This window comes from Dermacentor variabilis, chromosome 9 (genome assembly GCF_050947875.1).
Source record: "Dermacentor variabilis isolate Ectoservices chromosome 9, ASM5094787v1, whole genome shotgun sequence".
Lineage (NCBI taxonomy): Eukaryota > Metazoa > Arthropoda > Arachnida > Ixodida > Ixodidae > Dermacentor > Dermacentor variabilis.
Window position 1 is genome coordinate 101,689,817 of NC_134576.1, and position 26,187 is coordinate 101,716,003.

The 26,187-nt window shown below is 47.3% G+C and overlaps 1 protein-coding gene across 4 annotated transcripts in view; it reads right to left on the minus strand.

Annotated features, from left to right (window-relative positions):
• Positions 1-5,415: 5,415 nt before the first annotated feature.
• LOC142557185 (calcium and integrin-binding protein 1-like) overlaps positions 5,416-26,187 on the minus strand; it is a 65,794-nt gene continuing 45,022 nt past the window's right edge. For all 4 annotated transcript variants that reach the window (XM_075668860.1, XM_075668859.1, XM_075668857.1 and 1 more), the window contains exons 5-7: positions 16,514-16,661; positions 15,798-16,005; positions 5,416-5,643 (exon numbers count right to left, since the gene is read on the minus strand). In XM_075668860.1, the coding sequence (XP_075524975.1) occupies positions 5,622-5,643; positions 15,798-16,005; positions 16,514-16,661 (378 nt within the window). In that variant the 3' untranslated portion in view covers positions 5,416-5,621. The remainder of the gene's footprint in view (positions 5,644-15,797; positions 16,006-16,513; positions 16,662-26,187) is intronic.

Here is a 26,187-nt window from a genome sequence, read left to right on the forward strand (position 1 = left end):
ACCGGAAACCAAAACATTGGCTAGAAACTACTTAGCTGAATCTTTTATGGTCTTGTCATTGCTCTGCGTTTCAGCATACAAAGAAAGAATAAAAAGGTAGAAACCGTTCTCTGCAAAATGCTACCCTCTCCATTAACTTTCCAAACTTTTCGCAGATCAAATTATGTCATACTCATCATTGAACTAAAGGAAGCTCTTGCTCTCTTGGCTTGTTGATGCTCTTCTCAAACGGTTCACTTTTCCTGGCAGTCATAAATTCAGCTGTCCCAGTGACACTGTAAACGATGATAAACGTGGGTCTATACCAGCAGACGCAAGCAGTCACTAGAAGGCAATTGTGTTTCCGTTCCTGTTCTTCCTGTGTCCTTGTTTCACCTGCTTTTCACTGCTTGACATTCCATGATCAACCGATAGGCCTCCCACCGCCACCCTCGTAGCAGGCTCAACTTCACCAGAAATGTACAAGAAGAAAGAAAAAGAAAGACACGCAGATATAAGGAAGTGTTCACACATAAACGACGCGAAGCTCAAATCAGTTATCGAGGTAGTAGCAATATAGTGAATGACAGGTATCTTTTTGAGTGTTGGTGCACTCACCATCTACAACTTCTCAATACAGAGGTTTCTCTCTCTGTCTATGTGCCCCCCTCTCTCTCTTTACCATCTACCACTTCGTGTGAATTTCTGGGGCATTTACTCGTTGTCACAGTACCAATTTTCCAAGTACCAATCATTCACAGTACGAATTAAGGCTCAATTGCGTAAGTGACGTACACGTTTCCCGCAAGACAAGACTGTACCTTCAAACAGTCATAACAACTTAAAGGACGCCGCATTGCGCTGTGGGAAATCTGAAATCGCTAACCTGAAATTTCCGGCTCAGTACCACACGATGCGGCGAAGACCTCTCGTGGAAGCACTTCCTCGAGTATGTCGAGAAATGCATTTTATATCTTCAGTAAGGACGGGGGACGTTACCGTGTGAGCGAATCACCAGTTCAAAATGCCTCTAAGGTTTGATTCAAACTTATAAGAGTTTGATCAATCTGATTAGCCATAATCGCTCAGTCGAGTACTTGCAGTAGTCCCTGTCCAGCGATTTAAGCTGCGACATTTCAGGAGCGCCGGTTGCGACATGACCTGAGCTCATCTAATTCCGGAAACCATTCGGATTCAGATGAGCGGAGACGTATGCGGTGTGCCAACGACGCCGCCGACTCGCAGAGGTTGATCTCACAACCGCAGTGTTTACTCAGATACGACGTTCGCGAACATGTCCTCACAATTGGGGTTTGAGGTGCTTTCATGTGACGCCACGCCACTTCCACCTTGATGACGTCCCACCAGGGATCTTACGTCGACTTCTAATAGCCGGGGCTAACGCCGCTCTCATTAGCCTAATGAGCCTGCTCATCTGTGCAAGAACGTGAACTGACCTATATATACCTGGCCAGACGTCCCTCGGCGTTAAGGGACAACTTTAGGGTTCATCGTAAGTGCTTACACGCTAAGCAATGGGGTGATAACGATCCAGCCGCTTAGATGCAGGGTATACCATAAGTGACTCGCCCTAGGTAAATTCTTATTTGTTATTTATTATCGAGTCACGCTAGTGGGCCGATGTTGCGCCCCTGTTTGATATTGTGGGTTGTCAACTCATTAATGCGACGTCTCGACTGATGCGACGTCTCAAGCTGATGAACCCAAGTACTGTCCCTTTTGCTCGTATGGCGATCTTTGTATCGTGACATCACGGCTCCTTCATCTGTGTGTCATCTAGATGGACGAGAATGTGGTCTGGGAAGTGATGACAGGAAGGCCTTTTTTGTTCACAGGCTGCACACGTAATTGTTGCGGTGCACATACTGTGCTTGATGCGCGCCTGCTGTGGTTGCCGAGTGGCTCTGGTGTTGGGCTGCCAAGCACGAGGTTGCGGATCGAACCCCTGCCATGGAAGCCACATATGAATGGGGGCGAAATGCGAAAATACCCGTGTGCTTAGATTTAGGTGCACGTTAAAGAACCCAAGGTGGTCAAAATTTCCGGAATCCCCCACTACGGTGTGCCTTATAATCAGATGGTGGTTTTGGCATGTAAAACCCCATAACTTTTGTGGTTGATGCGGGCCGTGTAAGTACCAGCTTAAGCAGAGAAAGAATCTTATCCCAACCTTTGGTACTGGCATTTAATTACAGAAAACCAAGAAATGGACTGAACCTAACTAGGTTTCCATTTCGGGCGCGCAGGTATCTAGTCAGTTGTAGACAAACACATTTACGTTCACGTTCATTTCTTGAATCATCGCACGTTGTTTGGTTGGTTGGTTTATCCTATAAATATGGCTCATACACCAACAGGCCTTGGCCAGGAATCGGATGGAACTAAAAGGGCGATACTCAAGTAAAAAAGAAAGAGAACTTTTAATAAAAAATTGAGAGATTAAAGTACAATAAAATAACGTAGTCGCCCAGGAAATTACCAAGGAAATCGTTTTGAATCAAATAGTATTTTCTCAACGGCTGCCCAGAGATCCCTATGACAGTGTTCCATAGAGAAGTTTCTCAAAGAAAAAAAACATTGGCTAGAAATATTCAGCCCGATAACGCTGAAACAGTGGTTCTGCAATAATTTTCTGTACCCTTATAAGAAAAGGCCACAAAAGTAAGAAAAGTTATCTATCGTCTTACCTTCACAACATAATGGGCCCGGGTGGGAGTGCGTCAGAACAGCTCTATGAATATAAATGTTCGAGGCAGGTAGGTACTCGACAACACAATTTAGTGGAAACAACTTTCATTCTTCTAGTACGACAGACAGGTCTACTCCAAGGAAATAGGAGTTGTGAATACTGAGATATCTTTTCTAAAGATGATCTCTGGCATAATTGCACGCCTCCTAGGCCTATAGCAGTAATTATGTAAGCTGATGCATGACAATGACAGAAAACATCCCTGGAAACTGGCCTACGCGAACATCAGCGCGATCCGCTATGAAGGCGCAGCTACGGTACTTAAAAGATATGGGACTTTCTGACAAATTGTGGCTGTACACTGTGTGACCTAGGATTGTACTGTGACACTGCGTAACACTAGGAACGCCTCTGTGGGCTGCGTGACAGTGCCCACAAAAACAGTTCGTGTGTATCTTGTGTACGTGTGCGTCTTTTTTTCTTTCATTAATTTCTTTTCATTTTTTATACTTTTCTTTCAACTATCGCATCCATTTGTCCCTCCGCCACTACAGGGTAGCCAACCGGAGAAAATCCCTGGTTAACCTCCCTGTCTTTCTTTCGCCTTTCCATCTCTCTCTCTATCTGACGCATGAGGCATATAGAGAGGACAGGACCACCAAGGGCCGCTCTTGGCAGGCTATCTGTTATTTCGGTGATAACTAATTCTCTTTGACGAGGCTCTTAGACCAGTCTCATTAAGCTTAAGTTAAAGGGTATTAGAGAACGACGTCTATGTGAAAACTGGGAAACACTATTTTCCATGAGAAATGAGCATAATAATAAATAATCAGTTTCTTTAGCAACTCCACAAATCTATTATTTGAACAATTCCTACGCATTCTAAAACGTTTCACGCAGAAACTCCTCTGGTAGTTGTCTACGCATGCGTAAGCATTGTGCCACATCTCCACGCAGCCCAGTGTCGTTATCAAGGTTATGGAACTTGATCCGACCAGTATAAAGCCTTATCAATTTTCATCGGTCGTTCACTTATCATGTTCGATTGCGAACATGATACGGGAACTTTAATTAAGATAGAGTTAATTACGGCGCTCGAATCCACTACCACTGGTGTTAAGGTGTTCGATTGCGAACATGATACGGCAAGTTTAATTAAGATAGAGTTAGTTACGGCGCTCGAACCCACGACCACTGGTGTTAAGGTTAATGCAGTTAGCCTCAGTTAATCATGATACAGTTAATTAAGGCACTCGTTATAATATTTAAGTTTTATTGAATTTTAAAAAATGTCCTGTTGCAGATAACTTAATTCTAGCCCTTGAACATCCGCGTTGAAGGCCTTACTCGCGCTATTAAGGTTCTTGCGGTCTACGGGGCTTCACGACAGAGTCGAAGAATGCCGCCCCCTACCGTTCTGTAGTGTACGCGCTTTGTTTGTGCTTGTCTCCCTTTCTTTCTATCTCCCCCTTCTACTCTGTTTCTCTTTTTATCCCTCTTAACCCTTCCCCCTGCGCAGGGTAGCCAACCGGAACTACGTCTGGTTAACCTCCCTGCCTTTCTCTGCATTATTTTCTCTTTCTCTAGCCCTTGAGGTGGATTACTCAGAGAGGCGGACATGCACGAGAAAAACAAAACAATGCTTCAACTACTTAACAAAAATACACTAATTATCTGCTGAATTATTTACTTCACTGCACATGTTGCAATTTACGAATCGTGGAGCCCGTGACATTGCAAGCTGTGTCCACTTCGAACGAACTTCCAGGGTGACACTAGTTTGAAGATATGCGCCATCAAACTCGCCGCAAAAATGCACCATTGTTCCACTTACTTATTTACCAAACCTTAATTTTGTGCATTGAAACACAAAAGTAACTGGAACACGCATGTATTTCGTCCCACGCTTTGGGAAACATCTCGAAACTGGTGTCATCCTGGAAATTCATTTCAAGTGGACACCTTTGGCATGCTCACCGGCTACAATTCGTAAAGTGCAATATGTACCGTTAAAATTATTAAGAAGTTAATTAGCTAATTCTTATTAATTAGTTAAATATGTTTCGATTACTCGTGTTACTGATGTCTGCCTCTTCCAATAATCCAGCTCGAGGACAATAAGTGTGCCCTCTGCCACAGGAGATTTTTAAAAATTCCATAGAGCTTAAAAACGATCAGCACGTACATTACAGACACCATCAAACTGGACGCGGACTGAAAGCTGTCGCAATCGCATGTCCCTGCCTTGTCAACGTCGTTACAAGCCAAGGGCACCACGTGACCTTCGGTCGTCAGAGCGGTGCGCCGACCTTTGCCGTTGACGCCGCCGTTCGTGTCGCAACGAGATCGCCTATAGCCGCCCGCTGTCACGTCTGTACTGCGCCCCATCAATTCGGTGCAGTGCAGCGAACGCCATAGGACTCGTGCCGCGCTGTCGGCAGCGACAGGCCTGCAGCTGCGTGTTGCCGAGAATATAGGAAGGATCGCCCATTGTGCTCCACTAATCCCTCCGCGAAACTTCCGTTCAGCCGGCGTCGCGCTAGAGTGTAGTCTAGTACACTATAGTTGCGCGAAGAGGCCATCATATATGGCGGCCATTAGAGGAGCGCTTATTCTCGTTCTGTCTTGTGGTTGACGTGGCTCATAGCTCGCACTGCAGTGTACAGATTTCTCGAGGTACAGTCCCTGCGGTTGAGAGACAGCGGGGAGACAACACAATGCACATGGAAAGTCGATACCGTTTAATCGACGAAAACAAAAGGAGAACGTGCGGCGCGACAAAGGTCGCGGACGGTGGTGACAGTGTGGCGGTGACGGCGCGATCTCCGCTGTGCTCCATTCGGTCGTGACGCCGCCGCCGCCGCGGGACTCACACCCGCGACGCCTCCGCCGCACAAGGCTTGCGTGACGGTCCAGAATTCGAAGTGCCGGTTCACAGCCGTATGCTGAAAGAGCTGCAAGTGAGTGGCAAAGCGAGAGAAACAAAAAAAGAGTTAGCAGACTTCGCCGATTCCACTGGTGATAAACACATTTTACAGCGCCGTCCGCTTAATGTTACGCAAGAAGTAATTTGTATGTACGCATATGCTACGCTATAATACGTATATATACGTATACGTATATACCTATACGTATACGCTATAAGAAGTTTGCAGGGACGACATGGCCGCAATTAGTACATGACCGGGGTTGTTGGAGGAGTATGGGAGAGGCCTTTGCCTGCAGTAGGCGTAACCAGTATGATGATGATGATGATGATGATGATGATGATACGCTCAGACGGGGGAGTACCGTGCACTATCACGCCTGTCAAGTCTCGTGCCGTAACAGTGCAATGTTACGGCGGGAGATAGCCCGCTTAATCCGCCATCGCAACTTCTTCACGCTACAAAGGACCGTCCGCACTGAATGCACCTCAATGATCGCAACTTGAGCGACAACACGTACTTGGACCACGAACTAGGGCCACCTGCAGCTGTCTCTGGCGCCACGAAAAAGATTTTGTATTTTCAGCGAGACACTGGTCTGGACGGGATACTTCATTGCTGTGTGTGGTGCGTACACAACAAAGGTAACACATGCATGCACAACAAAGGCATCTGAACAGCACGTATAAGTTCGTTACATGTTAGTTTAGCCCAAATCGAGTTCGCCTGTATTGCACCTTCTTCCACTGTGACAAAATCATGACATTTATTTATCTATTTATTTCAATTTACACACACACACACACATAAAGGAGTGGTAAATAGAGGTGTATGAGGGAACAAAGCCGCACAGACGCGGCTTGAGGCAACCTCGCCCCTTATTATCTGATTATATGATTGTCATTTTGTGAACCATTAGTGAACCTAACTGGAGAAATTAGCATGTAGGTTCGCGGGGCATTAGTGTATTGGTAGACACAGATAGTTAGGGCTAGTTGGTCGAACATTGATAGCGCTGTACCATGTTCCATGCCCCTGCAGTGGCATAGGGATACCGAATGGACCACCAAAAGGGAAGACAACTATGGTTTGACGGACAGAATCTAGGTCTTACTCTTGTCACGGATCGAACTTGTCCCACTCGTATGGGAAACAGCGTTAGCAGAGACACTACTCCGCACTTGACATTCTCAAAACGAATTCCACAAGCAGACTGGATCAACACACAAGACAACTTCGGCAGCGACCACTATTTAATCCAAACAACAGTTCGAGGGGGCCCGTGAAAGCCTGAGGGCCGTCAACTCCGCATAACGAACTGGGACGCTTTCTGGCAGGCCAGAGCCCTCACCTCTTTCTCCGGTACCCAACCCCCTTTCGACAATTGGGTCGCAACCTTGCTGCAAGACGCGAGGGAAGCCACTAAATTGGTGCCCGAGGAAGCCAATCTGCAGGAGTCAGCAAGTTACTGCATATGTGGGAAGCACTCGCCAGTCTGCAACGCAGATGCAAACACAACAAACTCAACCGAACGCTCAGGAAACGTACTACTACTCTCACCCTTCACATCGAAGACTATGCACAACAACTTACTCGTCAAAATTGGCACAGCACATGCGACAGCATGGAGCGGCAACCAAACCTGCCCAAAACGTGGAATATGCTCCGTTGCCTCCTCGATCCGGCCAACAGCAAAAACACACAACAGCACAACTTGCAAAAAATTATTCACACCCATCCAGGCACGGACGCACAAGCTCAAGAGCTGATAGACCGATACATAGGACCTCGACCTTCTAAACCTGCTCCAGCATACACAGGCACCGCCAACGACCACCTGGACGCACCCATACAAGCAGCAGAAGTACGTGAAGCCATCCTCGCACTCCGCCCTAACTCGACCCCGGGACCTGATGGCATTACTAATAATATGCTTCGCAACCTAGATGAGGATTCTATACTAGCCCTCACTGCATACTTTAACGCATACTGGGAAACTGGAAACCTCCCCTCACAATGGAAAGAAGCCAAAATTATTATGATTCCCAAACCCGGGAAGCGCCTCCTACTCGAAAACCTCCGCCCTATCTCCCTCACTTCATGTGTCGGAAAGGTCCTCGAAAACGTCATCCTCACAAGCTTACACAGAAATGAACGACAACGACCTCTTCCCCAATACCATGGTTGGCTTCCGCCCGAAACTTTCTGCTCAAGATATCATGATTCAGCTCAAGCACCAAATTATCGATGGCGGTAAAAGCTCCAGGCTGGACACCAGAGCCATCTTGGGGCTAGACCTATCCAAGGACTTCGATAACGTCACACATGAGGCCATACTCAACCAACTGGCACAACTCGAGGTTGGACATCGAATGTATAACTACGAGAAGAATTTTCTTACTGGTCGCACGGCCACCATTACCATCGGAGGGTTGCAGTCGCCAATTATTCATTTCGGCAGCAAAGCCACGCCGCAAGGATCGGTTGTATCCCCTTTTCTGTTTAACGTGGCCTTGCTCGGACTACCGCCTGCATTAGCTAGCATCCCCAGCCTCAAGCATAGCCTCTACGCAGACGATATCACCCTGTGGGTCACCGGGGGCAGCGACGGAGACATCCAAAACACGCTTCGGCAAGCCATCAGCGAGGTCGTTGCATACGTAGAACCACGCGGCCTGCAGTGCTCCCCACAGAAATCGGAGCTCCTTCCTAATTGGGGAGGTCGACGTCCAGACCCTCACCCGCCCGAGATAGAACTCCACGTGCGCCAGCAACGCATACCTACTGTACCTAGCGTTCGTATCCTTGGCTTACGCACCCAACAAAACGGTAGATACACGGAGATACTCAAGCAATTAGATTATCATGTACACCGAACCACTCGCCTCATTGCACGCATCGGAAATCGACATCACGACATGAAAGAAAACAATCTTATACGCCTGTTAGCCACCTATGCCCTGAGCAGGATCACCTATGTCGCCCCGTACCTTAGCCTCAATCCAACTAACAAGCTCAAACTCAATACCATCATCAAGAGGGCCTATAAACAAGCCCTGCATCTTCCCATCTCCAACTCTAACGAGAAACTGGACGCCCTCGGCATTCACAACACCATAGACGAGCTTATTGAAGCCCAGCATATTAGCCAATATGAACGACTCGCCAATTCCACCACGGGCAGCCACATTCTAGGCCCCTAGGCATAACCACCCAATTCGGACCAAAAGTATCCATCCCTCCAAACATTCGCGCTCAGCTAGTTATCGCGCCCATACCTCGCAATATGCACCCTGAACACAATCCGGAGCGACGTGCAGAAAGAGCTAAACAACTACAACAGCGCTACGACCAAGCCGCTGATGTAACCTACGTGGACGCAGCGGAATACCCCAACCAAAACGCCATGGCGGTCGTCGCAGTCGCGAGTTCGCAGTACCGCCTCGCCGCGGCCGCATCAATATTCACCACGCAACCCGAAGTACGAAAAGAAACGGCCATCGCTTTGGCCTACGCGGCTACCAACGCACACTGCATCATCAGCGATTCAAACGGCCATTCATAACTAAACAAGAGGACTGACAGCACCCCAAGCGCAGAAGATTCTCTCTGGCACTCCTCCCTCAAGGCAACGCCGCGTCCAGATCATCTGGGCCCCTGGTCACACGGGTTTGGCTAGAAACGAAGCCGCCCACGATGCCGCCCGAGCTCTCGCACACCGGGCGCATCATCCTTCTCCTGCGTCTTCCGATCCCGACCAGCCCTCTGTTATGCATCGCGGTCACGTGCGGGACCGAATGGTCACGTTCAGAGAAATTCTCCTGCACTACCGCAGAGAGCGGTTACGCTACCCCCCAGCACACAAAACACTGAATAAGTCTCAATCCACCACTTGGCGACTCCTTCATACACGAACTTTTCCGAACCCCATGCTTTACAACCGCATGTACCCCGATGCATACTCCCCACTCTGCAAAGCATGCGAGACCCGCGCTGACCTCGATCATACTATCTGGCAATGCCCCAAAGCCTCACCCACCAACACCTCCCGCACTAACACACGCATCATAACTACGGCCGAGCAGTGGGAGACATTGCTGCTCAGCTTGGACCCAGAGGAGCAGCTCTGTGTCGTCCGGATGGCCGAAGACTGGCCGCCGTCTGAAGGACTGGCCGCCGTCTGGCCGCCGTCTGAGGAAGGGGGGGGGGGGGGATGGGGGATTGGAGGTTAGTCTCCCGACCCCCGCCACCCCTGAACCCCATCAAGGAGATAATAGAGTTTTATCTCTCTCTGTCCTTTTCTTTCGTCCACGTCTGTTAAACGCGTTTACACATTTGCAATGCCAGTTTATCGTTCCTTGAAAAAATCAGCTATATAAAGAAGGTGAATAAGAATGTAAAACAGAATCCAATTTGCGTCCAACGAATTGTAACGTTGGATGTGGTCCGCTAGAGAAACGTGCTGGCGACGTAGGCTGAAGGAGTGTGAACCCCTCTTCCAGAAATGCCGCCTTGGGCGACTGCTTGTTTTACCTACAGCACGAAATTATAGCGCCTGCAAGGAAGGGTTCGAGCACACCAGCTAAATGCATTTTACTAGAATCATGCACATTTTTGTGGGAGCAACGCCTCCCCCGTTACCGACCACAGCACTTGCAAGAACTGGATACTGAACCATAGAGATGACTGAACGGTGATGTGGCATAAGAAAAGTGTACGTAAGACCAACACATATTGCAACCACAACCAATTTTAATACGAACATGTTACCAATATCTCAATTTGTAGATCCATCATAGTGGTTCTGGCCATTCAAGAGATCTTTTCAAAATATTTGTACCAACTTCAGGAAAGGCATCGGTTAAAAAAAACGATAATTATGTATTTCGCTCGGAGTGCATGCCTGTTAACCGACAAGAACGTCAGGTAATTGACAACTAGTGATATATTGGTACTTATAGTGTATCATTGTTCAGTCATCTTAAGGTGGCGTCGGCCCACGCACATTGATATCGCACCGAGAGTAGGTGGCCCTGCGAGTGTCTTGCTCTTACACTCCGTTTCGTGCATCAGGTGCGACACTGTGAAAGCTACGCAAGTAGTGCGGTCTCCAAATGTTATCACTCCGCGCGTTCCGTCTGTGCTTTGCTGGGCGCCAGCGGCGTTTGCTCGCGCGAGCATGCACGTGAGGCTGCCGCGACGGGATGCAAATAAAAAACAACGAAAAGCGAATTGACGAAAAACAACGTGTTCGCGTGAACAACGTGATCCAATTAAACGCAGGGCTTGTTTGCTTCTAAGGGTGAATTCTTATTTTGCTTCGTAACTGACCTTATATAAAAAACATTTTCACAAAAAGCGGTCAGAAGACACCGAACTATTCCTAAGCGCGAACGCAGCCACGGCAAAAAGCATCTCTAGCCTCCACAGCGTTGCACCTGATGCATGAGACTGAGTATAGGAAGCCTAAATACCAGTCTACAGATGCAAGATTGCATGCAGGCTACCTACTTAAGCTTTACATTGAGATGGTCGAAAACTAGGGAGCCTATTTGCAAGCGCTGTTTTAAGGCGGTGACAGCACCCGAATTTTAACCGCCGTTTGATACCAAATTTGGCAAGCACCCATTTTAGTGCTCGATCTCACCAGAAGTCGCGGCGCATTCTTGCACGTGTACACATGTTGCCGCGTGATTTGTTTAATTTATTTACATTGGTTTTGTAACAATGCGCGCAGGAAATATGCATACATCTTCAATACATACGTTGCCGTTTTTTTTTTCATTTCAACAAATGAAATTTATTTCTTTCCAATTGCACGTCGCGCGAAACGCTTAAGACGATAGGCTATATGTTGCGTTATACGTATGTTACTAAGAGCACGATGGCGTGCCCTTAGTGACATTATCTTATCTCAAGAATGTGAAGTGCATTCAGCAATATGTTGTTCACCTCCACTTCTATACTTAACACAAAGGGCGCTTTTCGAAGTGGGTGTTAATAAATCGAGACTGGTTACTAGCCGGTTGAATTCTAGGGTAATAGCGGCGTGTACTGTGCCCACATGCGCCGCAAACGCATTTGGTGACTGAGGCCCAAGTTTATAGAAAAAAAAAAACTTGATTACCTTCACATCACCGGCGATTGCGGACCACGGGGTCTGCCTGGTTGGTTTCGTACCACTTTTTTTTTTTGGCCGGAATCACACAATTTATCGGGAAGTGTCAAGTCCCAAATTACCTACACTCCCAAAGGCTGTCGCCACCCTAAGACGGCGCTTTATGCTCTCTATAGTCGAAAGCAGACACAATGGGCAGTTGGCCCAGGGCTAGTCCGTGCTAGGGAGCCTTCCTGTATAGTATATATGGACACGCTCAAGCGCTAGTTCAATGCTCCCTAGTCGGCGCGCATTGCAGGATTGAAACCTTGTGATGGCATGCACAAATACGCGTAGGACGTGGAACAAGGTGGACGTGGGACGGAGGTGTTTCCTGTATCTACGTTGATCTAATACCGAGTCCATTTGGCATATGCAAACAAACTCGAATCAAGTCAGTTGCCCAACTGATCCTCCACAGGTCCTCCACACGAGCCCTCCACAGGTACCTAGTCTAAGAAGGGTCACAACGGCACGCAGAACGATCAGTCAGTCAAATAATCGCGTCGGTTTTAAAAAGCGGGGTGGAACTTTTCGAATCATTCATGTTAAACTGGCTTGATCGCCTAGGCTGGCGGGAGCGAATTCTTGGCTATAGAGCGCAAGAGACGCGTGAACGAAAGACGGGTGGCTATACGTAACGTAATGTTAAATTTCCCGCGCCCGCTGCCCGTGAGGTCAGTTTTGGACATCGGCCACTCGGAGAGAGAGAGAGAGAGAGAGAAAACAAGGATAGGAAAGGCTAGATAGATCAACCAGAACAGCAACCGGTTTGCTACCCTACAATGGGGGTTGGGGAAAGGGGAACAGAAATAGGAAGAAAGGGAGAGAGTAAGCACTGAGTACGTGTGGGAGGGACACCATACACAAGGACACTATAAACGGTCTCTTAAGCCGGTGCACTTCAAGTACTGCACTAGTGCACGAATCGCTTTTCGAGCCAGTGAAAAGAACTATTTCCCGGTGTCGAAAGACAGAGACTAGTGGGCGACAACTTTTACGGAAACCCTTATGGTCCAGCACAAGAATGACCGGCACAAATCCTAAAAAAAAGAATCGCGAATTCCATGACGTCACACTTAAATCAGTGCAATGGTTTATGCACTAAATTAAAGGAGGATCGTGTTTGTGCATTCTTTCCCTTATTAATAAATCATTTTTTAAACAAAAGCAACTGGAGTTTTGAAAGAACAATCATTCAAGTTGGCCTTACGAGCTGCACTGTTGCTGTTGTTGTTGCTGTTGGTGTTTAAATAATAAGATTCCTGTTAAAATAAGGCACGAAAGACCCGGCTATCTGAATTATGAAAAAATCAACTCCAGCGACTAAGAAACAAAAAAGAAAATCGAGAAACAAAGACAGAAAAAAAGGGGAGGTATAAAATACCACATAACGCGGTCACATCCTGCTACTATACATAGTGTCTTTTTAACGCGCAATATTTTTACCTACCGAAGGCAGACGTTTCGAAAGACCGCTATATCCATTCTCCAAAGCCGTCTATTCGCCCTTACATTTATCTTTTTTTTTTTCTCTTTCTACTTTCTCGCTCGTTCTCTTTCGTTACAGCGAAGGTCGCAACTATAACGCCAGGAGGCGATGCCGCCGTCAGGCAGACGGTGCGAAAATTGCAGCCGGAGGCGGCGCCCGGAAGTTGTCACCGGAAGTGAGGCGAGAGCCCTCCCATAGCACGGCCAAGGTCAGCTCAGCGAAAACGTTTGCTCGCAAAACACGTTGATGAATTGCGCATTGTGAGCTGTATACAGCGTGATTTGTGCGTGTTAAGTGTACGGCGCTGTGGAGTGCTCGATAAAATGCACTGAATCTGTGCGACAACTTATTCCCCGTGACATTCTAGGTGGATAGGCGCAGTGAAAACACGCACGCATACACAGGAGCGAGCAAAATTAGCTGACATTCTCTTTTTCGGTGAACAACTCAATGCCTACGTTTTTGAGCTGTCGTTTGCTTTCTTTTTGCTTTCTTGTTTTTGCACTATTGTCAAACAAGATGTGCACTCCTGCCACCAGGGGGGACAGTCACGGATAATATTCAGTTTATTACCCGTGCTATATTGCTCAACTGTCCACTTTGTTCATTTCATGGTTCTCACCGTTTGTGCGAGTGCATGTGTATATCTGCGTTTTTCCTTTCTCTGTCTTACGCCCATCATATATCAAACATTCATCTCACAGTAATATGCAAAACTTTTTTTATTATTATTAAATATATGTAAGGCAATATCAGATGCCTACTCTCATGTTGGACAGGAAACTGTCCTCGTGAATATCTATCAAGCAATTTCTATAATTACTTTCCATAGCAGCAGTTCTAACACGTGAATAATGATGCGATTGCCAGGCAAACCAACCAATTGATTGTCTCGTTTATGGACCCACTGATCTGCCGATTGATTGAACGACTCATTTGTCGACTGACCGACAAGTTGATTGAGTGACTCAACTCAACCTAGCGTAACGCTATACTAAGATGCACGCTCGACCTTCCGTCGCCTTACATCTCATGTATGCCTTCTTTATTCTTACTTCATTCCTTCTTCATTCAAACCACATTTGCGAACTTCGCTCGCCTCACTCACAGTCCACCGCTAAGGCGCATGCCTAACCGAGCCATTAGCAACGCCAAATTCATTTTTCCTACACGTAGTAGCCTTGCGGAATTCCCCCCTGATAACAATGTCACATGCAGGAACCGAAATTCGTTTCTTGATAAAGTGTTACTGTACATCGCATACTTGTGCACTCTCTGTCGCAGATGATTCACAGTATACTATCACTATCACCAGAGTCCTTCAATAAGGACTCTGCTATCACTGACCTAAACCACACGGGCAGCACTTCAGTGAAAAACGTTGCATCCGCTTGGCGAAGGGCATTTTATACGTGTTGTCATCGCACTCGTTGCTGTTTTCAACAGGTCTTGTAAGGTCACGTCAATCATTGTAGACGGAAGGCAGCTCTTGTGCAGAGACGCCAAAGAGATCGTCTGCTCACAGATACGTACGTGACCAAAGAAGTGATATTTGGATTCAAATAATACTGATTGTCGCTTATTCCCAATGCGCTGCTATGTGAGCAAATATTTATCGATGCTGAAAAGTAAGGTAAGTACGCCAAGCAAACGCATCGGCTCGCAGGTGCTACTACCGCCTGCGGTCATTAAATCAACATATGTAGTCGGAAAGCGTGCGTTTGTGACCTTGGTGTTGGTAGCTTGACGAATATGTTCGGTGGTCCTGCGAGCTTAGCATGTCTGTTCCCCAAAGGAAGATTCCACACTCCCACATCTTTTCGCTCGTGTTTGACACCACCAGGGGCTCATGGCGCGTATCGAGTTAGGCGACAAAACAGCTTCTTCTCGTCGTGCGACCTATTGTAGCACCAGTGGGACGCAAGAAATTAATTCGCGTGCGGAATCCGGTCCGCGGGCCTTATGTTGTGTAGCTTCTCTGCAGAAATTCCGATACAATACGTTGCTGGGCGAGTTGACTGAAAACTATATATTTATGCAGACTACTATAAGTGCAAAACGTTCAATGAACCTCATACCCGCGTTCTCAAAGCTACCCAGCGTTTCTATTATTACCTTTATTAAAGGTTTATCAATACTTCTGCTTTCCTGTACTATCTTTAATAATAATTTACTGCTTTTCTTGCTTTTTTTTACTTTGTATCGTGTTCTCATGCAAGCAAAGAAAACATGCTCATGCCTCTCTTTATGTAATGTCCTCGGATTTTTGAGGAGAAATAAACGAGACGAAATCTATAAAATCTGATTCAATGATTGCTTGTTTGTTTGATTGATTGATTGACTGATTGATTAATTGATAGAGTGACTAATTGATTGATTGATTGATTGATTGACTAATTGATTGATTGATTGATTGATTGATTGATTGATTGATTGATTGATTGATTGATTGATTGATTGATTGATTGATTGATTGATTGATTGATTGATTGATTGAAAGCGAGAGAGCGGTAAGGCTGTCGCCACAGTCACCTTGCGAAGTCGGGGTTTTTGAGCATGCAGTGCTGGAACTCCATGAGCGACATGTGACCGCTCCGGTCCAGGTCCGCCTCGGCGAGGATCTGCTCGATGATCCGCTGAACGTCGGGCGTCTCCAGGCGGCATCCGGAGTCCCACGACGTCAGCCGCTTGATGACCTCCGCCAGGTCGTCCTCGCCCAGAACACCGTCGTCGTCCATGTCTGCGCGCGCGCGCGTCGCGACAACAGGCATCGTAAGAGCGCTTCTATACACACTCGCGATAACGGCGCAGTGAATGCGCGAACAGGTGCTACGCCTGCGAACTCGAAACGTACTCGCCGTGAAACACCGAGCAACAGCAGCCCAATCTAACCTTCGGTTGCCGGCCGCGCATAAGCCGGGGGATCGAAGCCACGACTTCGCGTTCGGCATAGTCACTGAACTACAGGGGTAATTGGGCAAACAGGCAGGCGTGTGCACATAGGTGGCACACTCAGTTATTCTCACACCCGTTTCACGTGGCGTGAGCGCGAGTGTGTGACGTAGCGCGTGAACAGAAGTAAACGTCGGGGTACGCGAGTGAGTTGGCCCCCTGAATGTGAATGGATGCGAGTGTGAACGTCAGTTAGCTGTGTGAATGTGAGCGCTGGTGTAGGCGTGAGTGGACGCGAGCGAGTATACCGTGCAGTGCGGGTAATAGGCGTGGACACGTGACGTGTGCGCACTCACCGAATATCTGGAAGGCGTATTCGGCCTTGACGTCGACGGGCGCATCCTCGCAGAGCACGCTCAGGAGGTCGAGGAAGTCCTCGAAGGACATGCGATCGTCCTTGCAGGACGAGAACACCCGCAGTAGCCGGTCCCGGAAGGGGTTGCACTGCGCATGTGCGTAGAACGATGAGAGCGCTCCCCCGACAGTTCTGTCTAAGGCGTGTCGTAGTTTTTATTGCGACGTCACAAGAGGAGCATATGGAGCTACAGTGTTATGCGCGCAATTCCTGCAGTGCCACGACGTGAGATGAGACAGCATTTGAAATAATAAGTTATACGCGGATTCGCCTAAAGTTCTAACTTCTGGCTTCTAAAGTCTTAATGGGCTTCTATATCAACTTGCTTTAACTTAATGTAGTGAGGAGTACGTTAGTGGCAACGATTAGTGTCATTTTGCCTCTGACCTTGAACCTTCAACCGTTACCAGTACACTATAGTGCGAAGCAATCTTAAGAACACACACACACACACACACACACACACACACACACACACACACATACACACACACACAGACACATTATATATATATATATATATATATATATATATATATATATATATATATATATATATGTGTGTGTGTGTGTGTATATAATACTCACTGAGTATTCGTGCGTGATTGAAATAAATATTTAGTGACAGTCATACAATAACTTGTCGCTCGTTCTTTATTAAATATAAGAATTGCAGAACGAAATGGCTCAGCTGCGAACGCGAAACGCTTCACTGCTCTAAAGAAACAATGCGGCGCAACAATGCAGTTTATCGTCAAAAAATGCATTTGTAGACATGTTTTTTTCAACGCAGCCACGCCAAATCATGAAAAATAAAAACAAAGATATAATGCGTACTACCCATGGTTTCTACACTAAAGTGAACGACTGCTGCCCCACATTTCCCTCTATAGCCAGTATTGTACGAAGCTCTATACGGGACATGGCTGGCCGCGACAGCTTATCGTGGCGGAAAAAGAACGAAGCAGGAGGGAACGTAAACGCGACAAAATTGTAGCCAGGAAGGGTTGGACCAACACGTGACCGTGTCACGGTAAGTTTTGAGTGTCTCCCACCGCCAGGCTACGTGCCGGCGCTCGGTTGCTCGGCGCACGCCCTTCCGAAAATTGTTATCGTTATTTGTTGCGAACACACATACACAATTAAGAACGGGTGCCACGGCAACACGTGGCTGTCCCACTCGCAAAGTACGTCGAATGCTTTACGTTTGCAACAAACGACCGAAGTCCCACGAACATATGTCGACAGAAAATGGGCGCAGAGATAATGGAAAAGCGCCCGAACGAGTTCTCATCGATTAAAAGCTACCGGGAACCAAGCACACTGGGCCGAGTCACCGTGTTGGGCCGACTTTCTTTCCTTTTCTTTTTTTTTTCTTAGCAGAAAGTGCGGAGGAGGTGGCCTAACGGAGAGTTCTCTGGTTAAGACGGGTTGCGCGACGTAATATAGCTCCCTCCTAGTTTATTTGCTCTCCGCGTGCAATTTCAATACGTCCCAACGCATAGATATGAACTCGTCGTTATCTACACTAAAACAATGAGGAGGCCTCATCGTAGGCTGACTAAGACCCTTCAAGGGGCCGAGAGGTGTGTGCGTACAATTACGCGGTCTTTTAACAATGACAAAAGACAGAGCGTCGTCTGCCGTGCGACTTTGTCCCGCGTTTTGACTGCCTTGTTGCCACGGATTTCTCACAGCTCGGCACGGTAAACGGCGAGGACAGTTGCTTCTTGCAGGGTGGACTAGCACTGATGCACGTGATGTCACTGCGCGCGATGTCGCGTGGGTAAACGCGAACGCTTAGAGTGCAGGATAATTGTTAAAGATGATTGCTAAGCGAGGCTCATAGATTGCTCGCGCTTAATAAGGAAAAAAAAAGAAAGTGGGAGAGGTGGGTGGGGCATTACAAATGCTTTTTAACTTGTACGGTAAGCAAGGGGCTGAAGTACGAGCTTTACCAACGCTCGGTAATTACGCCTTCCCGTCGTAACCGAGCCCGTAACATTCCTTTTACACGAAACCGCTTCGTAATGACTCTCTTTAGAATGCTCTCCGAAGCGAAAAACTGGAAGTATGCGAAAACACCGCATTTACACGCGTAAAACCTGCGCCTTTCATTCGATACCTTGGCTGAGCGGCTCTAGATGGGGCCACCGTCTAATGCACATAAGCACACGCCACTTGTCTCCCCCTCCTCCTCATAGTCGTCATCATCATCATCCATTCCAGCCCTTTCACTCCCCTTCGCTCTTTCCCCGTGCAGAGTAGCAGACTAGAGCGCACTAGCTCAGGTCAACCTTTCCGTCTTTCCTATCTATCTATCTATCTATCTATCTATCTATCTATCTATCTATCTATCTATCTATCTATCTATCTATCTATCTATCTATCTATCTATCTATCTATCTATCTATCTATCTATCTATCTATCTATCTCTTTGCTGAGGCGCTAGTCTCACACCAGCCTGTTTTATGACGTAGTAAACCTGGTGACGCTGGTACGCGGCTTCTTCAGGTATTTTATTTTATTTTATTTTTATTACCCTCAGCGTTTTCACATTACAGAGGGTAGGGAGGTGGAAACACGCGATAGGAAGTGCAAAATCACTAGCACAAGCAGTCAAACCACATCAATTAGGTGAACAACTAAAGCAGGTGGAATAACAGAACGTGATTATAGAGAGAGGGGGATAGAAGGAAAGCCAGGGAGGTTAATCTAACTTAGTCCAGTTTGGTACCCTACACGTGGGGAGGGGGAGCGGGAGTGAAACGAAGAGAGAGAGAAGGCGTTAGTCTTGATCGCAGTTAACATGGCTAGCGGAGGTCAAGCTTTGCTGATCTTTGATAGATACAGAACTTCGAACTAGGAAAAATATCAATAAACAGTGCATATCCAGCACATGCCATAACGATAGCCACAGCAATGATATAAAAACAAGCTGGGACAAATACAAAAATATAAGTACAATAATTTAGTAGCACTCAGAGACATACGAACATAGCATAGAAAGACATTAAAATTTAATATGTATACAACACTGTTGCAAAGAATACCAAACAACTCATGCGGCTCAGTAAACGAAAAGAAAAAGAAATACATTAGCAGTCAACCCCTTATTACTAGCTAGAAAACCATTTATTCAATAGCCTTCCTCGCTTTCGCTGTCCCTAAACTAATAAATGAGTAGACCAGAATCCAGAATGGCTCGCGCAAGGTCAAATCTCTACCCTCCCTCACCCGCTTTAAACCAAATTCTGAATTCCAAAGTAAGGGGTGTCAGCCGCCGACGTAAATTAAAAATTTTTACCTGTCCAAACCACGATGGGCAGGTAAAAGGGTAGGCATACCGTAGCGGGGAACTCCGGATTAATTTTGACCCCCTGGGGTTCCTTAGCGCGAAGCCAATGCACAGTAGACGAGCTATTCTTTTTCTTTCTATCTTCTTTTATTGCATTTCGCAGCCCCCTCCCCCCCTCCCATGAGAATGAGGCCACCGCGGCAGGGATCGAATTCGCAACCTCAGCCTTCTTAGCAGCCCAGCACCACATATCCACGCAAGCCACCACGGCGGGTCATAGACGCAAAGACGCGGGCCTTGCGCGAGCAAACACGGTACGCGTACGCAGCCGCGCTACGCGAAACATTTCTCCGAGCACTTTTCTTTTTTTTTTTCTTCTTATTTAGAACTGCATGCGGCTTTGCGTGCGTGTGTGAATCTGCTAAGGCTTCCGTGCAAGAACTTCAAACGCGCCGCTTTTTCCCGACGGGCCGTGGTGAATCACTAAATAGCCGTTTTCTATCTCTCTCTTCTCAATTTTTATTTTCTTTCTAGCGCGCTCTTTTGATCCCACTGATAAATCAACACATTGTTCGCGAGAACTTCTGAGGGAGACAGAAAAAAAAAAGAAAGAAAGAAAGGTCATGCAGGTTAGAACTTCCCAACGGAACGCAACACTCGTCGGTACACTACGTCGCACGGTTGAAACGGACCCGTCGTGAAACGCCGCTCCGCAGAACAGCCAATTTAGCAACGACCACCCCCGTGACAGGTCGTCCTAGAAGCGACGCCATAAATCGGGCTCGTGCTTGCGCAACGTTCACAAGAAGCTCACGTTAGCAAATACTGCGCCGTGTTTCGTAACCTTGGGGGAATTGTGTTCAGTTAAGAACAAAGTTTAAGCGACGCAGGTTCCGTGACCAATGGCGGTTTCTGCTCAGCTAAGGCGCTGCTATTTTAATGAATCGGTGTATAGGTTTACGGAAGTACTACTTGTTGCGACATCTAACTGACAGACGTAGTAATTTTCATTTATCTGTAGAAAAGTATTCTGTGCACTTCATGTTAGTGATTAATCCGTTGCTGTATTGTACATTGTTTAGGCAATCATGGGCCGCTACGCAGGATGTCTGTCTGCATTCAAGAAACATTTGCATTTTAGTCGTTCCACTGGTTGTACCGTTCGCTTGCCATACATGTGTTCATCTTGATTGTATTTTGGGATATATGCAGGAACCTGACTGGCATCTCCAAAACGTGTTTTGACTGGGCTTTCTTGCGTTTGGCATAATCAGAATTTCTTCGTGAGTTTCATTTAGCTCCCAGTGTTTCAGTGATACTGAGTTTTGTTTTCCTCTGTGTTTGCTCTCATGTAGAGCGCGCGCTTGGCGCGTGGCTCGAGGACTCACAAACCGAGCCACCGGGGCGCCGCGGTTGGGGCTGACAGGGGACCGGATGGTTGGCTATAGGGAGATCACTAATCATTACAGATTGGGGAGGGTGCGTTTTCCTCCCGCACACCCATCACTTAATAAGCAGCAGGCGGTGGCATGGCGCCTCCTTCAAACAAATACATATCCGAATCCGGTGACTTACAATCATTATTACCCAGACCAATATTCGGCCAATTGTAAACTTTGCCAAGAAAGGGCGGACCTGGATCACATTATCTGGGCCTGCCCTCGGGCGCCCCGACAGGGCCAAAAAATTCAGGATAAGAAGCAGTGGGAGACCGTGTTGCTCAGCTCGGCCCCCGAAGACCAACTTTTGGCTGTCCAGCAGGCCGAGGATGCCGCTAGAGCTCAAGGGCTTCTGGCCGCCATCTAGGCGGGGTTGGCCCCCCCCACGAATCTGCCGGCTATATAAATAAAAGTTATTTCTCTCTCTCTCTCTTTCACACTGATGTGTCAGGCATGTGTTGTATTTCGTTGTAAGATAGCCTTTGTTTTTACCATTTTGACGTGCGCCGCTTATACAGTTTTTTTTTTCTCCCTAGTTTAAACACGCCGTCGCGAGTTTAAAATAAGGAAGACTGTATTTTCCAAGATGGCTACGTCCTTTGAATACGCGTGGTGTGCTTTGAATAACGTTGTTAGTCCGTGCGTGTTCCTGTCGTTTGTGTGCTTTCCTTTAGTCCACGTTTCGCTGCGCAGTTTTTACTTGAACCTATAAATCGAGCTGTTTATCCAGCTTCCTTTTCTTTAAATCTCTCTCATTCTTTATGATGAAATGAATGGTCAGTTAATATTCATATTATAGTTACTGAAGACTGAAACATTTAAATCGAGGCGTCATGTCCCGCAATCATTTCTGGCTCAAATGTACACCGAAGTTCATTGAACCTGTGAGTCTTCACTCGAGCTTATTTTACTGCATCACTTAAGTATACAATAATTGGCCGAGCATGTATATGTGGGAATCCAGAAATACTAGCCATGAAAAGGGTGTTTTTAATTACAGTTAATCCTATGCAAACCCCAACTTAGCACTTTTGACACGCTGAACTTAATACTTCAAAGTTCTGATTTCAGCGTGGAAAACTTATCGCAAGGCACGCAGCTAGTAGTGCTTTTGATACTCTGGAGCAAATGTTCAGTTGTGGATAGTTCGGTAAACCAGTAACTAATAAATTGCTACACTAATTACTAATGCAAATCATGTTTCAGGGTGGCTGCTTGTTGTTGTTGTTGTTGTTGTTGTTGTTGTTGTTTAGTACGAATCTACTCTCCGTAAAGTGCCTATAAGCCTACGTGCCAACTTTCTCGCATTGTTCGTAATATTTATGAATTCGATCTCGTCTTACAATTTTACGAATGTCGCGTCAAAATTTACGAATAGTAGGCTCGGTTTTACAAAAGTATTGAAGATGTTGAAGGATGGGGCGGTGCAATAACACAAAAAATTCATCCAAGAAAAAATTGTGATGTCTGTGCCACCTTTATGTGGCAGCACTCGTCACCATATACTAGAGGGGTACCTGCTTCCAGCAAATTGGTTCTGAGAAGCTCCTCAACCAGGCGAAATCGGCAACAATAATGTCGCTGAAAAAGTCACCATGATTTAAAGATTATGTGTTACATTGGCAGCTCAAAGGTAAATGATCGTTAATAAAGTGCGCACGCACCCCATAAAAGACATGCAGCCAGAACAACCTTTAATAAAATGTTTGCTTTCATCCCCCCTGTCCCTTTGGGATTCTCACAAATTGTAATATTCACAGGTTGGCAGGTACTGGGGGCTATCTCCACCACTGGAAAAGCTGGCGCCTCCATCGGAGTGACGTGATATGAGGGATCATGCGGACACAGCGGCCGTGTCGGCTGCTTCGGAAACGCCGAAGCGAACTGAAAACGAAAGTTTAAAGCCCTACCTGCGCTGCAGTTCTCATTAAGTGGGGAGGTCTCCTTGCCAGCACTTGAAAGCACTATAATATATAGTGGCTGCCTTTGAAGGCGTCCAACAAGATAGGCTACTACTCGGGGCCGCAGTGCAGGAAGTACGCAACGGAGCCCGGTGTCAGCCTCCACGCGCACCCGCAGGAGAAGAAGCTGAGTCAAGCTTGGATCGCGAAACTTAGAACCGGCAAACAGCCATCAGCTACAACTCGGGTGTGCAACAAGCCCTTCCGCGAGGAAGATTTTATAGCTACGGCGGCGTCGGGGCTGCGATGTTCGGTGAGTAGCACACCGAGACGCTCGCCCGCGCGCGCTGCCTGGCTAATGTCATGAAGCTTTGGTCTATGAACTGGTTGATGTTAGATACTGGCAAGTTCACTGGAATGGAAATGGAACTGTAAGTAGCGCATTTAAAAAAAAAAGCATGGAATATGCTCATGCATGTTAGCGCCGGCGCCAAACAATGAATGTACTGGATTAAGGAAAAGAAGCAGCGGGAAATCGTTCGCTCAGAAGACCGATGAACATACAGTGCGATGCAACTTGAGAAATAATGACATTGAAACGCCCAAGAATTTAGCAGAAAATAATAAAAAAGAGAAGATTGAATCGTCGCGACGGCACATCGCAAGTCGCCTTAGGCGTTGAAGTCCCTTGTTGTAACAAAATTTTTTGAACAACTCTAATAGCGTCCACTCAACAGTGTTTGCTTGTGTACTGTCAAATGCCCATATGCTGCGGCCTGAAGCTCACGGCGCAGTGCGAAAACGCGCTCGCAGCGAAAGGAAACATTGTCGGTCGCTACGAACTCGAGCGATCGCTGCATTGAGGCTTCATTCTGTTATGCTCCATTTGATTATACAGAGAGCCATATCACATTTCACATAGTTTGCTCTCAGCGATTGCCTACCTTTCACGCAAAAAGCCGGTTCGGGGGACTCCATCACGGCGACCGCGCGCAGTGGGCGTTCACTGTACGCATTCGGTAAAGAGATAACGTCTGTAAACCATTATGTGCTTTCTATTTGCCCAAGATTATTATTTTCACAGTAAAAAACTTGTCATCTTTCGGGAGTACTTACAGAAGTGTGGTGTTTTAAAGCGAAAGCTTTACTGGCCGCGAACTTGCGATTTCGCTGTGGCGGTGCTCCGAGGAAGCACATGACGTCACAACGCGCGCATCGTCGCGGATATTTCTCTCTCGCTCCCTAGTCACTACTGCGCATGCGCCACTAGTAGCACCGAGCCACAGGTGTTCCGCCGCTGCGCAGCGCCGCGCCTTCCGCCGCCGCCATTTGGTATGACGTCGCACTGCGTTCCTCGTCGTTGCGCTCGCCTCCGCTCGCTTCGCCAGCTGCGTCGCATGTCTGATAACATGTCGGAGGATTGAAAAAAAGAACTCGCGTGCGCCGAAAGCACAGTATAGGCGGTAGTATGGACGGCGACAATAGTGATAAGCAGGAGGGGGCCTGGAATCGACGTCGGAACGAGATGAAGAGGAAACGAATCGCGCAGGAAACAGACGAACAGTGCATCGAACGACCGGCTAAACGCCGCAACATAGCTGGACAACCAGACTAACTTGGACTTACAATCAAGATTAACCAAGGCTAACCATGCTATGCCTTAGCTTTCGCTACGTATATCCTGGCATAGCCGAGCTAAGCCACTGTCAATTTTTTATTAAGCGCCGACAGCCAAACGTACGAGGAGCGCGCCGCGTTATCCCTCATACTACGCTAGCGAGGCGGTTCCGACAGATGGCGGCTCCGTAAGTCCTCGCCTCCAATATGCGAGATGTGACGTTACTGTTTTGTCCTACTATACATTGTGCTTCTTTAATGGGCTGACATATGGGTCCTTATATATATATTATTCGACTTCGAGCTGATGTTGAACGCGTTATTGCCTATGCCAGCCGCACGTTGCCTGCTGCTGAAAAAGAACTCAGCAAATTCCAGCCACATTCCAGCAAATTCCAGCAATTCCAGCCACATTTGTACGGACGCCCCTTGCGCGTCGTCAGCGACTACCACACTCTCTGCTGGCTGATGATTCTCAAGAATCATCCAGGCCATCTCGCAAGATGGAGCCTTCGGTTGCGGTAATTTGACGTGCCGATCGTCTACAGGTTTGGTCAGAAACACACCGACGCCGATTGTCTCTCCTGTGGCCCCCTCGAACCCGCACCACTAGATAATTACGACGACTGTGGTTTTCTTTGTACTCTTCCGCCTTTAAACCTAGCTCAACAGCAACGCCAAGATTCCGAGCTGCAACCCTTGATTGATAAAGGGAAAATCAGACATCCACGCGTTCGTAGAAATTGCTACAAAGGAAATCCATACGTGTTCTTCGAAAGAAAAGCCTCGCAGTTGAAGAAAAGTTCGTCCTGGTCCGGGACCAGTTCGAACCCGAGACCACCGCCTTTCCGGGGCAGCCGCTCTACCATCTGGGCTAACCAGGCGGCTAGCAGATGGTAGAGCGAAGTCGACTTTGTCGACAACTCAAAGCAAATGCAACAGTTTGACGTAATAGTTCTGCGGAAACCCGCAAGGTGGACATAAGTAATTAATAAAGGGAAAATCAGACATCCACCCGTTCGTAGCAATTGCTACGAACGGGTGGAACGACAATTTCGACATTTGCGTATGACACTGGGCTTCAAGAAACCTCCGGGTTCCCTTTTCACCTGGCCTACGGACGCGACGTCACCACTATGCTCGAAAGGCACGTACCCGGGGGGGCCCGGGCCCCCCCCCCCCCAAAAAAAAATCATGTGGCATACCCCCCCCCCCCCCTTCCCACCCACGCCACCACTCCTCACACATTCCTAAAGCGCCGCCAGATCAATGTTGAGACTTGGCAGCTGTTCATCGGTCAGCATTATGCTGCCTTGTTCACTCCTTTTAGATGGCGGTAGTTATCGGCCTCTCTTGTAA